This window comes from Lepidothrix coronata, unplaced genomic scaffold (assembly GCF_001604755.1).
Source record: "Lepidothrix coronata isolate B3197 unplaced genomic scaffold, Lepidothrix_coronata-1.0 Scaffold12, whole genome shotgun sequence".
NCBI lineage: Eukaryota > Metazoa > Chordata > Aves > Passeriformes > Pipridae > Lepidothrix > Lepidothrix coronata.
The window spans coordinates 555,191-569,336 of record NW_016690192.1 but is presented as its reverse complement, the minus strand read 5'-3'; the positions used below and the strand labels follow the sequence as shown (position 1 = coordinate 569,336).

General features: G+C 40.6%; 1 protein-coding gene across 5 annotated transcripts in view; it reads left to right on the top strand.

Annotated features, from left to right (window-relative positions):
- The first annotated feature begins 671 nt into the window (after positions 1-671).
- Positions 672-14,146, top strand: part of SPATA6 (spermatogenesis associated 6) — a 40,040-nt gene continuing 26,565 nt past the window's right edge. For 4 of the 5 annotated variants that reach the window (XR_001873253.1, XM_017805589.1, XM_017805587.1 and 1 more), the window contains exons 1-5: positions 672-746; positions 5,833-5,970; positions 7,473-7,521; positions 8,295-8,336; positions 9,673-9,797. Coding sequence is in view for 4 of the 5 variants with exons in the window: in XM_017805589.1 (XP_017661078.1) it covers positions 699-746; positions 5,833-5,970; positions 7,473-7,521; positions 8,295-8,336; positions 9,673-9,797 (402 nt within the window). In the remaining variant the exon portion in view is untranslated. The remainder of the gene's footprint in view (positions 747-5,832; positions 5,971-7,472; positions 7,522-8,294; positions 8,337-9,672; positions 9,798-14,146) is intronic. The other variant, XM_017805588.1, reaches the window with a different exon arrangement.

Genomic DNA, 14,146 nt, shown 5'->3' with positions numbered 1-14,146 from the left:
AGTGCCAGCACGGGCCCGCCCGCGAGGGGAAGGGATGGAGCAGGCAGGAGATTGTGGGATGAGTAGGGAAGAGGGACAGGACTAGCGACAGGACGGGAGGATATACTCTTAAACTGCACAAGGGGAGGTTTAGATTGGACATTCGGAGAAATTTCTTCACAGAAAAGGTGATTAAACATCGGAATGGGCTGCCCAGGGAGGTGGGGGAATCACTTTCCCAGGAGGTGTTTAAGGAAAGACTGGACGTGGCACTGAGTGCCATGGTCTGGTTGACATGGTGGCGCTCGGTCATAGGTTGGACTCGGCGAATTCAAAGAGGTCTTTTCCAAACAAACTGATTCCGTGATTCTGCGAGGGCAGGAGGCCCTGCCTGTGTACCGAGGGGCTACACGGCTGGGAGGGGACGGGGACAGGACGGAGCCGGGCACTGCGGGCAGGGTGTGTGCAGAGGGGCCTCCACCACCGCGCCCGGCAAGGCGGAAGCGATGGCGGCGGCGAGGGGCGGTGCGGGAAGGAGGGAGGTGCGGGAAGGAGGGAGGTGCGGGAAGGAGGCGAAGCCGCCCCCGGGGAGGGCGGAGCGGGATCCGGGCGCAGGGCGGAGCGGTGCCCGCGGGCCGGACGCGCCCCGGTTGCCGTGACAACGGCGTCGGCCGAGCCCCAGCGGCCCGGGCCCGGCGGGCCCCGCCGCCCGCCCGCCCATGCCGCGGAAAGCGCTGCGCTGTGTCCTGCAGCTGGAGCTGCGCTCGGTGAGTGCCTGGGCCGCGCCCCCGCCGCCCTCGGCCGGGCTCGGCGAGAGGACAAGCCGCGCTTTGCTCTTCCGGCGCCGCTTCCCGCCCCGCTTTCCTGTCCCGGCTGCCGCCCCGCTCTGCCGGCCCGAGGGGGCTTAAGGGAGGCTGTTCCGGGCCGTGCTGGCGAGCGGGGGCCGCCCTCCGTGTGTCACTGCAGCCCTTCTGTGTGTGCATCCCCCGACAGCCGGCCCCTGTGCCCCCCCCCGGTGTTGGCAGCGGCCGTGCCCCCTCCACAGTTCTCATTCTCTTGTGGAAAAGTTGGGTTTTTTTAAGAGACGCTCATTCGTGGGAAGCTGGGCGGTGTGGGAAAAGCACGCTTGAAAAAAAAACGGAGCAAAAGAAATCCCAGGAAGGAGCATTTGTGCTCTGAAGTGCAGCCCTGCGAGGGGCAGCATGTGGCACTGGGCAGCTCTGGGTGTTACACGGAGGGGGTCAGGTCGGTGGGTGTGAAAGTGGAAGGTTTTCACGTTAATCTTATTAGGACTGTGCCTTCTGCACTTTGCAAAGTTTTCTGCTTATATCCGGGTTGGGAGTACAAAATAAGAAGCTCTCATTCTGGTAACTTTTAAGAAGTGTGGTACGCTGTTACCCTGGAGTTGATGGCTTTGTGCGCCCTGGTCACTGTAATCCAGAGGTTTGGTTTCCTCACGGGACAAGTGCTGCCAGAATATTGCTGCTGAGAGGAAAACCCAAGGTTCCATCCACAAAATTCAAATGCAGGCCCAGGAAGTATATGGTGGGAACTTGACCGGGGGTTCCTGGTTGCTTAGCTGCCTTTTGTTACCAAACTTGAATGGCTGCTCTGGAGCTGAGCTGTGGTTTCCACTCATGGATAGTGAGGGTGTCACTCTCATGGTGTTGTTCTGCTGTCTCAACAGCTGACGTTTGTCTCCATAATGCCAAGGTCTGCTTGGCTCCTGGAAAGGACCAGATGTGCTTTCCTTTTCTGTTCCTACTGCTCTGAACTATTTTTGTGCCAAGAGAGAGTACAGGGGAGACATTTCCCCAGGGTCACGGTTCTTGAGTTGTGGGGTGTTTGTTATTCACCCTGCTCTCAAGGCTGCAAACAAGGGTGGAAAGGGACTACTCTTACACAAATGTCAACACTGGCCCTTCTCTTAGATAATTTTTAGTCTTCCATGGTTGCTCTCGGTGTATTCTTTGGGCAGCAATTCTTTTATTTCCCAATAGGTAAGTAGACCTGGTTCTTCTGGTGGTATTTTGTGGGATGGACTCACCAGTCTTCTCACCATCTTAGGGATGGGAACTACTCTTCTACTTTGAATTTGCACTGATCAGGATCAGAACTGAACTCTGCATTCCAAATGGGGTCTTGCTGTTGCCTTAGGTGAAGTAGGGAAAAAAAAGTTCAAGATTCATTGTATATGCCTTAATATTAGTCAGGGTCATTAAAAATGTTAAAAGACATGAATCCGAGTACATAGAGAGGAATTTTTAATAGTAACCTCAGCTTGATGCCTCCCAGTTTTTGCACATTATTGATGCTGTCCTTTGGCCAGTTCTGTACCACCTTTGATACTAAGTCCTATCTTTTGCATCATAAGTAATAATTTCTCATGTGGCATTAGATGATATCCTTTATTCAGAAACTAGACTTTTAAGAAAATGTAGGGTTTTGCTTGATTGATCTGTTTTTATGGAAAGTGCGCTGCTGGGCTTTCTTCTAGTTATGTCTTTATTTTTCCTCCATGTCTTTTTTTTCCTTCATGTCTTTATTTTTTACTTTTGCACATTTAAATATTCTGGTTGATGGGGTTATAATCTTTCAGATCTCTCTGCCTCATATGGGCCTTGAGTTTATTATTTTTCAGCAGATGGTACCACCCTTGTTTTTATTACATAGGTTTCAGTTATGTATAGATCCAGGAAATAAAATAACATTCTTTCACAACCTGGGCTGAATATGATTCTGCATCTCTGTGGCTTCTGGGCTAGGCCTAGTACGTAGTGGGTGACTTCCGTTTTCATCATTTAATTCTTTAAGTTTTCTTTTTGCTCCTGTGTTAAATGTCATTAAAACCAAGGCAAAATATTCCATTGTGTTTGGGACACAGATTTGTTAGTTTTCACATTTTGGTTGATTTACACTACATCCATTAATTTCCTCCATTTTCGCTTTATTTGTGACCTAAGTCTTGTCCAGATTTCTCATTCATTTTCCTGTTCTCTTACAGTGCTCTGCATATTCCTCGATGTTCTTTAAAACCTATCCACTTTTGTCAGAAGTTCTGTCCTCCTTGTTTTTCCCTTGCTTTAGGATACAGATGGATTGTGCTCCTTTTGACTTAATGAAATTCCAAGACCACCTCTGATCTGAGTCCACCAGCTCTTTGGTTTATCTCACTGCTAGTTTTCTTCTTTTCTGAGAGGCTGCTCTTCTGAAATGGAAAGCCTAACTTAAAAACTAAGGGGGATGTTTTGTTTGCTTTATCATGCCATTAATTGAAAATGAATAATTTATCATTGCTCAGAATGAGATTTCATTGTTATTTGTGGTTTTGAGACTAACTTTAGTGTCTACCTTTGCTGCTGGCATTTAGATTGTTCGTGTAGCAACAGAAAGAAATTCACATTATACTTTGTGTCATGACTACATGGAGAATTCACAAATGTGGCAGTGAAGGTAGGTAAATCTTTAAGCATAAAGATAAATTAATAGAATTGTGAATTACTTCCAGATAAGGAGACTAAAATGGAATTTCTTCACACTGAGAAGATTATTTTTGCAATTCTTGAGTCCAAAATGCTGGTGTGTCTGGAAGCTTACACTCAGCAGAAGCCAATACTGTCCATTGCCCTTCATAGAGAACTCCTCTTGTTTTGATGATAATGGGCAATTAAAGGGATTTTTCCAGGCCTACCTTATTCATTGGTCACATCTGCAGCTACAGTTTTAGGACTGCGTGTAATAAATGAAACAGAGGGTTGTGGATCAATAGAATTCTGTTCCTTTCCGTGAGATTAATTCAGTGAGTTCTTTATGGCTGTTTGTGATGTCCCAGCAATAGGGCTGGTACACATTTTCCATCATCCTGGGAACTTCCAGCAGAGAAGTCCAGGATAATGCCGTCCTAGACAGTTCTCATAGTCCTCCGGGTTGCTTGTAAGGTCAGTTAATTGCAGCATTGATATCCCTCTTCCTTAGCTGATCCATGGATAATACTATTACAGTCTTTAAAATAGTCTCTCATCCTGCCTGAACAGTTTGCAGTCAGATAAGAGCTTCAGTTTGTCTCCCAAGAGTTACGCTGCTCTGTGCATCGCATATGACAGAATAGGTGTCACCAACTGCAGATATACACGTGTCACTCTTTTTGGAACTGGTTTAAAGTTACATGGACATGCAGATTTGGTGCTGTTCCAGCCCAGGCAATGAACTGTGCAGTTTATCTCCAGGGCATTAGAATCACGGGTTTCCACAAGTGCTATATGGGCCCACATGCTCATTTGTAGGAACTTCTTTTCTTTTACAGGGTAGCAAGGAGAAAATGGCACCTGTTGTTTGCAGCTTTGCCCTCTCCAACGTCTTCAAATCTCTCACTTTTCACCTCAACAAATTGGCAAATATTGGTTGCCTTCTCTGAGGTGAAAGGCACAAAACTCCACTAAAAGTGTTTATAAGTTCTACAGAAATGTGGAGGAGAAAAGCGAGAACTAAAGCTACTATGACTTGTACTATGGAGTTTGGGGGCATCTTGCCTTGTATGAATGAAATCTGTCTCTCTCACTCCTATTCACACTTGCAACTGCTTGAGTGTCATACAAGCTGTTTAATGCTTGACAGGCTGTTTCAATTGGGTTATGTATTATTCTGGCACTTTTCTTGCAGATTTGAAGCCCTCATTTACACAGAGAAGAAACCTCTTTTTTCCTCCTTGGATATTTATTAGTAGAAACCCAATTTTTTTTAGTTAATAATTTATCACACATTATTTTCTATTATTTCTTTTACCTGAGGCTGTTTTTCTGCTGTTCATATGGTGTTCTTTTAAATCCAGTTAGAACTTCTCAAGTAAAACGTTCATTTGGGAGTAGGAGACTGTAACCAAACCACTTATTTTAATTCCTGTCACTCTCCTCCTTTGTCTTCCTACCTGACAATTGAAAATCTGAACACTTTCTCCAGCAACCTTATGTTGGAAGAGACTACCTCATATTTATAGTACTGAGACAAAAAGCGAACAGGAGACCTGAAGTGAAAGGTGTCAATTCTTTAGGCTGGGTGATAGAATGAAACCACACTGCTTGGAGAAAATAGCAAATAGTTTTGCAATGAGTTGTGTACATCCTTGCAATTAGAGCATAAGAAAAAATGTCTGATGTTCATCAGAGCTTTAGAAACATACCAACTTCTTACTTAAAGAATAAGAATTGTGCAGAGAAAGTTGAGAGATTAGTGGCAATATCTGGCATCTAATGAGAAGCCTTCCTGCCTTGATGGCCAAAGATGGCCAAACTTCCCAGAGAAATCGTATGTCTGGTAGTAATGGAACAACAATTGCTTTTTCTTGTTTACATATTAGAACACAAAGTTATTATAACATTTGCACATAAACTTACCCTTTCTGGTGGCTAAACAGAGTATGGATATCTAAGCATGTACATTTACCAGCTTCATTCCGTAGTTAGGCTAAAGTTTGGATGGGGTTTTGTGTGTTGGCACGACATAGACTTCATTCTACATGACTCTTCATATAGAAGATGACTCTCTTACATAGTCAGTGCATGCCTTTAACTGTATTAACCTGGCTATTAGGTTTCAGTTTTGGTTGAAGACAATGGAGTGTGTTTACTTAAGCAAGATGAATTTGGTCCTGGTTATTTTAAAATGGTGACTATTTTTCCTGATCATTCTGTACAAATAGAATTGCTTTAGAGAAGAATTTTTTTCACTCTAGTCTGTTATAATCTGACTCTTAGAAATCAACCATTTCAGTCCTGACTGTTTCATTTTTATCTTGAAAACAGCCATTACTTCTTTATCTGAAGTTCAGTTTGTTTAATGAGTGTGTTACTCTTACAGATAACTTGTCCTGGAGTGCTGCTGAAAGACAAAGAGGAACTTTATCTCAGCGTCTTTGTACTTGGGCAGTGTAAAAAAACTCAGTGTGTCCCTGCGGTGTTTCCACTCTTCTTTCAAGAAAAACTAGTATTTGAAAAGGTAAGATATGTCAAGAGCTAGTACAACTCAAATAAACCCCATCCCAAATTCCACAAAAACCGTCAAGCAATCACACTGAGGATGGCACAGTATTTTAACTACTGCTTCCCTTCAGCACAAAGGAGATGTGTGCCTGTATTATCCACATGCATACTAAAGATTATAATGTATGATGAGACTTTTTAGGTGTTTGTTCCTTCTTTTGTGAACTGTCCTTTCTCAGCATCTGTTTTGCTAGTTTCGAAGGAACTGCATGTTGCTGTTCTAAAAATTATGGCAAGGTGAAGAACAAAGACCATATAATATAGGAGACTCAATTTAATAGAAGGATAGAATAGCAGCTCAAGCCTTTTTGGTGACATCTTACTCCCTTTGAGATACTTTTTTCATGGTTTGTCACCAGAATTCCCAGATTGGTACTCTGGCCCTATAATTTATAGTTGTTTATCACATATTTGAGTCCCTACTAGCTTCATTATTAGTACCACAGGGATAATGAAACACAGTATCTCACAGATATGATCTGGCTTCTTGACTACCTATGAATAATAATACTTTACCCTTTCTAGTTCTTTTCCTTTAAGCATCCCCCCCCAGCACTTTGAAAACCAGGCTGAGTAAACATCAGTGGTGCTCTGGTGAAGTGGGTAAGAAACAAACAGTGATAACTCCACTGGCTACTGAAGAGTAAGAAAGACCATCATTCTTTAAAGGCAGACATACCACAAACTACTTAAGGGAAATGTACTGAATACTGTTTTCAGTGTAATTTAGGGAACCTCCAAGACACCATCTACTTAAAAAAGAAGCTGAACAAGAAAGCTGACAGTAATATCTGTCTTCTTACAAATAGCTATTGATTAGGTCTAGATACTTGTGGAGCACCAGTACTTTTTTGTTTTTTAATGTTTAGTACCTTGAGTAGCAGTGTGACTTACACCATTCTGCTGAGACTTTTATACAGAATTAGGGGGAAATCTATTACCTGCTGAATATCCAGTGCAACATCTTTCCCTATTCCTTGCCATCTGTTCATGTGAGATTCAGGTTAAAAAAAAAAAAACCTGAACGGGAGCCTGTACATGAAGAGTCGCTTCCATGAAAATTAAGCTTAAAGCGTTACCAATAAATTAAAGAATATATTATTCATCTATCAGAATTGCAGTACTTTAAGCAATTAATCTTTTTCTCTTGAAATGTTCTTAGACAATACTTACCACTACGTCTTCAACTCTTTACAATACCTCATAATTTAAATATGGAGAGGTAACTCCTAATGGCTGGAAAGCACATAACGACAATTGCTGGCTTTCAATGAATTTGATCATGTTCCAAATGATAATTGCAGTATCCTTTATTTTTCCAGTAGGGATAGGGCTCTTGAGAACCATCTTGGCAAGGAAGAATATTGATTTTGGGGTTTTTTTTCCTTCTCTTTCCCCAGAAGTCCATCTAATTATTTTGACTGTGCCATTGTTATTATTTATTAATTTCTTTTTCAGGAATTTGCTAATATAGTTGATCCTGGAGACCTTGTGAAATTACTGGAATGTAGGTTCTGCTTTTTATGTATACTATGTTATATCCATTAATGTCATGCATGTGTGGGCTCTAAAGGCTTTTTGGAGGTTTAAAGTATGTGGTAGTTTTTCTGTCAGGAGCCTGCTCTCTGAATAGCTACTGAGTAAGCACTTTGTTGTCTAACAAAATGCCTCTAGAAATGTATGCTACATGCTTTAGAACAGGAAGAGGGTAAAAAGTCATAATTGATTCGAAATTCAGCTGGTTATCCAAATAGGTAATTCGTTCCTTTTTATAGTTATTTGTTTGATTAGTTTTCAAATTATATAAGCATAAACCTCCAATTTTTGAAAAATTATTCATTTCATTATTCATTCATCAGAAAATTATGTCTTGCCACATGTGGAGTATAATGAATTGTAGTGAGAAAACACTGACCCTGAATTCAAACTCCAGGAATATGCACCTTCATACTGAGAGTTATCTGAAAAGTGGGCAAAGCTTACATAATCTTTAAAAGAGGACAAACCTGGCAGCAGATAGAACTTACCAAGTTCTAAGTCAAGTTAGAGTTGTCATTTGTATGCTGCTAATGCCATTGTGTTCATCTCTGATATTTATCCAAGCTGCTTTTAATTTTCTCTTATTGTTGGCGTGATGGAAATAGTACAGCAATGTATACAGTGCTGTGAAGCTTAAATCAGGGATCTGGGGTTTTTGGACTTTGACTATGAGAATTACTTTTCCTTTTAGGTTTGGGTTGGGTTTTTTTTAACTCATGAAAAAACTTTTTTCCCTTCTAGTTGACACAGCAGTACTTGAACTAATACAGCTCGTTCCTCCAGGTATTGTATCAGTCTCTTCATAAATTATGCAGTTTAATAGGTGAATTTCCATGAGGACATTGCCCATTACAGCACAATCACTTTTTCCAACACACAAACAACATAGAAAGCTCTTCAACAAGTAGTCCTCTGAATATAAAATGTTAATAGATCAAGAGGATCTCATTCTTGAAAGAGAATAATAACTGAATATTGAAATGTACCATAGTCAGACTTAGGAAAGTGATAATATTTTAAAACCGGAAAATAAACTGAAATCATCCAGTGCATACTTATTAACTACATCACAATTCACTTGCAAAGAGGCTTTCTGTGAAATTTCAGAGTGCATAATCTTGTTCTCAGAATGACATTTTTTTTCTTCCATTTTAATGGTGACCATTGGGAAAACTCTTATCCTCACTATAAGTATTACAGGTCTCTTGGGATATCTGAAGATAATAAATAGCGATTTGTCATACTTCTGTTATTGGTTTGTGTGATTATAAAAATCTATTTTAATGAAATTCAAGTGTTCCCATGAATAATGTAAATCTGCATTTTATTGGAAATAAAGTCAAGTTTTAAAGAGGACTCATTTGGAAACTGTGGTATTAAAAGCACTCTCAGTCACTTGTCCTTAGTACTTTCAAGGAAACAATCGCTTCTCTCAGGTGACTCACCAGACTGTTTACTTGAAGAAATGCACTGAATGGGGATTATTTTTTTTTTTATATGGGAGAGTAAAAGATCTTGCATAAGGAATTTATTTTCAGGGGTCAGAGATAGGTGTGATAAACTTCAACAAGATGGCTGCAATAGCACAAGTTAAATTTTTTTATAATATAAATTCAAGGCTTTCCCTCTAAACAAAATATATTTATTTTTTTAAAGTAGCAAACCAGGATATTGAGAAAATCTTGGGGTAGTTATTTTGATGTTGCTTGTGTTACTTTCTTGCCACTACTGTGATATGGAATGATACAGTATTTCATAAGGGATTGGTTGCCATTAAAAAATACTGGTTTCTTCCCTGGCATGGAAAGGAAAGAAAGAAGAAACTACCAAAGAGTTTCCTAGAGAAAACTTCTCGTATATCTCTTATAAAACAGTTAACACAGTCTTCTTTGGTTTTTTTTTACAATAACATCAAAACATAGTTTCCTAGTAGATTCTGCGCATTTCTGCTGCTGATTTAACTTGATGAGGTTATTTCCTGGTGTGATAGGAGTTTTGGAGCCATGCTGAAAATTTGTTAAGAGCAAAATTTATCGTGGTTTCAGCGTGGCTCTGTGTGCGGTGTCTATGCTATACGGCTTTGTCTGTTTTCCAATTAAAGTATATATTTTCTTTTTAGTAGGAAGAATTCTAGCTACGTATGAAGAAAATACAAGAGATTTCCTGTTCCCTGACCCTAAGCTTACCCGTGGGCACCGTGGTTTAGAGCGTGAGATTTTAATGAAGAGGTCCTCTTCTTTTACAGTGAGTGAATGTCTGTGGATTGTATTTATGACACAGTCCGTTTCTCTGAAGAAACCCCTTGAACTGCTTCAAATGAAAAGCGATTACTTCTGACAGGGTTTGCCATTTTAGGTGTTGAATGTACAAATCCACAGCTGAACTTTGGTGAAAGTATAATCTTTTCTCAAAATGCTTCAAGGAATTATTTAATGTGAAAAAGTAAGTTTCCACTTGGTTTGCAGTGTGGCACCATGACATGTCTCCATTCAGTTTAATCTGTGGTGCAGCTGGAGCAATGAAGGGATGCAGGAGAAGAGGGAGATGTCATGTAGACTGCATGGTTCTCAACAGATAAACCATGTAACCCTCCTCCTCAGTTTCTGTAGCATTTTTCAGACCATTTTGGAACTGTTTTGGACTATGACAGTCACTACAAATTTACAGTGCTATCCCATCTGACCTGTGGGCCTCCCTGAAGTGCAAGGTTACCAATAAAATAGTAAGTTACTGAAATTTAGCTCAATGCTGCATAATTGCTTTTATGTTCCCAAACCTGTTTGTTGAGGTCTGTTCAGGTCATTCACACTCATTTAGTAACTTGCTTTTTCTACAGTTTCAAAAAAGCTATGATAAACAACAGATAATTGGCAGAATGAGTGCAATGAATTAATGTTAATTTTCTGGAGATAAGGACTCAAGTACCTATTAAATGAAAATGAATTCATCTCACACTGCCCTTTCATAAAGTTTGGCTGTTGAATCTTAAGTGTCAGCAGAATAACTCAGGAAGGCTCATTAATGATGGTGGTGATGGTGTGTTTGGGGATTTGTTTTTGTGTGGTCTATTTTGGTTAAGTTTTACTAATGGATTGGCAGGACATTTGGATTGGGAAGATAGGGACTCGGTTGTCCTGTCTGTTATGATTAGACTAAAAGCACATGGCAGGAGGGAAATGCTGATTAAAGGTCACTGGTATCTTTTAGCTGGTGTAATCTTTCCCTTGCAAGGGCAGCCTGGAAACTGCCCAGTCACTTGCAATTAAAAGTGCTAATTTGGTGTCTAATGCTGTGTTACATTTGAATGCATTAAAACTGTGATTTTGTGCTACAAAACGTATGATTCTGCAGCCCCTGCAAAAACAGCCATTATTTTTTGGCCACAGCACCTCTTTTAGATGGCTCATCCTACACATGGTAGTGGTGGCTTGGGAGATGCAGTGGAACTGTTTTGCTTTGATGCTGCTTATAGAATAGGTACTTTCCCAGTGTTGAGAAATAAGAGGGAGGTAGTGATAAATGAGGTGGTATTAGCTAAATGCTTTTAGATTTTTTGTGAACACGATACAATTAGTCTCTGTAGAAGCAGAGCCACTAGAGAAGTTTGAGGGTTTTTTGAGGGACTAAGTTCTTTAGTACAAAAATTATGTATTTTCCAATAAAGAGAAGGTACCATGATTTGTGAGCTTTGAGAAGACGTGATCAGAGTGATTTGGATATGTAGATGAATGATGGCACTGTAGTAGCTTTAAAAGGTTGATGTAAGACACGAATGTACTTCCATGTCCTTGGGAGCAGCATAAATTGAATCCATCTCTGCACTGGAACGGGGACTGCAGAAGCACCTGTTGCTCCATTCCATCTCCATTGCAGTAAGTACAGTTTGAGGAAGGATTTTGGCATACTGACTCCCTTTTTGGGAATAATGCAGAAGCTGTGTTTGATGGCGTTGGAGGGAGGCTCCCAAAAGGAATTTGTTCCTTTCCTTACTTACATGGGATAACTGTGAGAGGAGTTTTACCTCCACTAGAAATGTAGTCTCCAATACCTCCATCTTCCAGTGTTCCCTGAGCTTTACTGGCAAGTATCCCCTGCTAACTTTGTCGGCACGAAGCACTGAATGTGAATGGTAAGCAAAAGGGAAATGTTAAACAAGGTCGTGAGAACCTTCACATTATTCTTATGCTAGTGAGGCCATGTTCTTCCCACAAGAAAAGTTATTTATAGCTAGCTGAGATGCTGAATATTTTTGACTGGCAGCTGTGCTTCAGTGGCACTTTGATTCCCCATAAATTTGTCTTTTATTAGAAAAATAAAGGTAGCAACAGCGAGGTTACGGTTGTGGAGTTCAGATAGGCAGCGACAAGCAGTGTCTGCTTAACACTGCTAATCTGCCAGTTGGAAGGAATCCCAAGTTGAGAGGATCAGAACTCCTCCAGAAATCTGGCACTTGGCTGATAATGTCTCTGGCTAAATGTCTTATGAGGCTTACAAACTCAATACGCACACAAGACGTGCCTCGAGTTATCTCTCCTGGTCCAGTGTTGCCCAGCTGAGGCTCTTGCTGGCTCTTCTGTATTTCTCTGCAACCCTTGCCTTTCAGAATATGTTTATGCCTTGACTGTGGTAGTGACTTCTTACAGATGTTCTTATCTCCATTCCCCACCCTCATGCAGTATTTGCCATGTTACTTAAAGCAGTTTCTTTTTAGTTATGCTATCTCTCATTAGCATGCCAGTATAAGACCTTCTGTTACATTCATACATATTTTTTTAAGCTACAGAGTTGTACTTACACTCCTTACAGTCAAATGCACATATTAAACGTGGGTTTGAACTTTTCTTCTTCTAAATATCTTCAGTTTTTCCATGATCAGATTAGTGTTATGCCCATATCACTTCTGTTTAATGACTGGTACAGCAGTACTGGCAAGCCTGCTCAGGCCTGCAGACATCACTAAGCCAGAGGCAGAAGAATAGATCCCAAAAACTTTCTGGCTGGATTTTCATTTCCAGGTGTCTTTGGGGCTATACAAGAGTCTTTACATAATACTTTCAATAAATATATTTAATATCCTTCAGCAATCCTGAGTTTGGGAACTGTGGAAATCAGAACTCCTCTGATAGCTTCTGACTTGTAGGTTACTTTCAGCATATCCATGCCTGTGTATGCAAGTGCCATCCTTTATTCCCTCTCCACAAACTATTTCTTCGAAGAAACCATGGATTTGTGCCTTTTTTTTCTTTTTAGCTATGAGCATTTAACAATTTTGTAATCATTTTCAGTCTCTGTAAAAGCAGTAGGTGCTCTATTGTTGCATTTTATAGTAGACTTTCTAATTCTGATGTGTCCTTTCTTACATTGTTGATAGCACTTGACAATTCATTAGTGATAAAAATGAGTTGATTAAAGATGATCAGTTTAAAACCTCTTTTATATGCCGTAACTTGACTTGATTGAATCCTGGACTCTGTTAATTGCTATGACTGAGCTTTCTTGGCATTTTTGTCATTTCATTTCCATAATGTAACCTGTGGCTGGACCATATTCCCTGGTGGGAAATCAGTGTGTGCTTAGGCAGGTGGTGGAGGATAGTTTGGTTCAGCAATAGGCTTCACTCATGAAGTTCATGCTAATTCTTAGGAATGTGGGACAGTGTGACAAAGACTGGCTCCTTTTCATGTCTCAGTGATTTTGTGTGTTCATGTGCACAAATGCCATGCACACAGATGCCTCAGGCAGCCAACTCTGTCCATGTTGAAAGAAGACAGAGTGGAAATTTCTAGAGGCACTTGATTCTCTCTTTGCTTCTGCAGAGCAGCATGCACATGTACGATTCCCACTTGTTTATAGCATACGTGTCATTTAGTTCTTTTATGCCTTTTTTAATGCCTCTGTTTTGGGAAATAATGCCTGTGTGTCGTAATCCCTGCCGTTCACACCCGGTAAATTTTGTATACGTTGCCCAATTCTATCTGAATTTAACAAGAAATAGAGCCTCTGAGGTATTATGTTCCTAGCCATGGCTGCAGTGAAACAAGGTGAGTGGAACAGAAACTGTTGGCCACGTAAAAAGGGAACTGGCCACGTAAATGCTGGCCATGAGTATGTGTGTGCTGTGATTGACCAGGAGGCCCAGTTGGACCCCACTGATTCCAAGCTGGTCAAAGTCGGGCTGCCACATGGGCAAGAGGGGATTGAGAAGAGATGGAACGTGGTTACAGACCAAGGGAGACAATCCACAGAAATCAGACTGCTCTAATGATTACAGAATGAAGGGTATTCTTAGTCCTACTGTTGCAAATGAGTAGTTATTTGCAGCGTGATTGACTAATTAAACAAAATGTTTTTACAAAAAAAAGTGGCACAACTGAGACTATTCATAAATAAGTTTACGAAGTTAGCATTATTGAAACTCCTAGAGCATGACTGAAATTTTTATTGATGCTATGTAGCATGGCATGAAAAATCTTTAAAAATGCTTTTGATAAAAAAAATGTATTGAAATAAAAGTCAGACCTTAATTGTTGTACGAAAGAAGTATAATCATCTGTAATTGAATTGTCAGAAATGCAAATGTTAGCATCTTGACA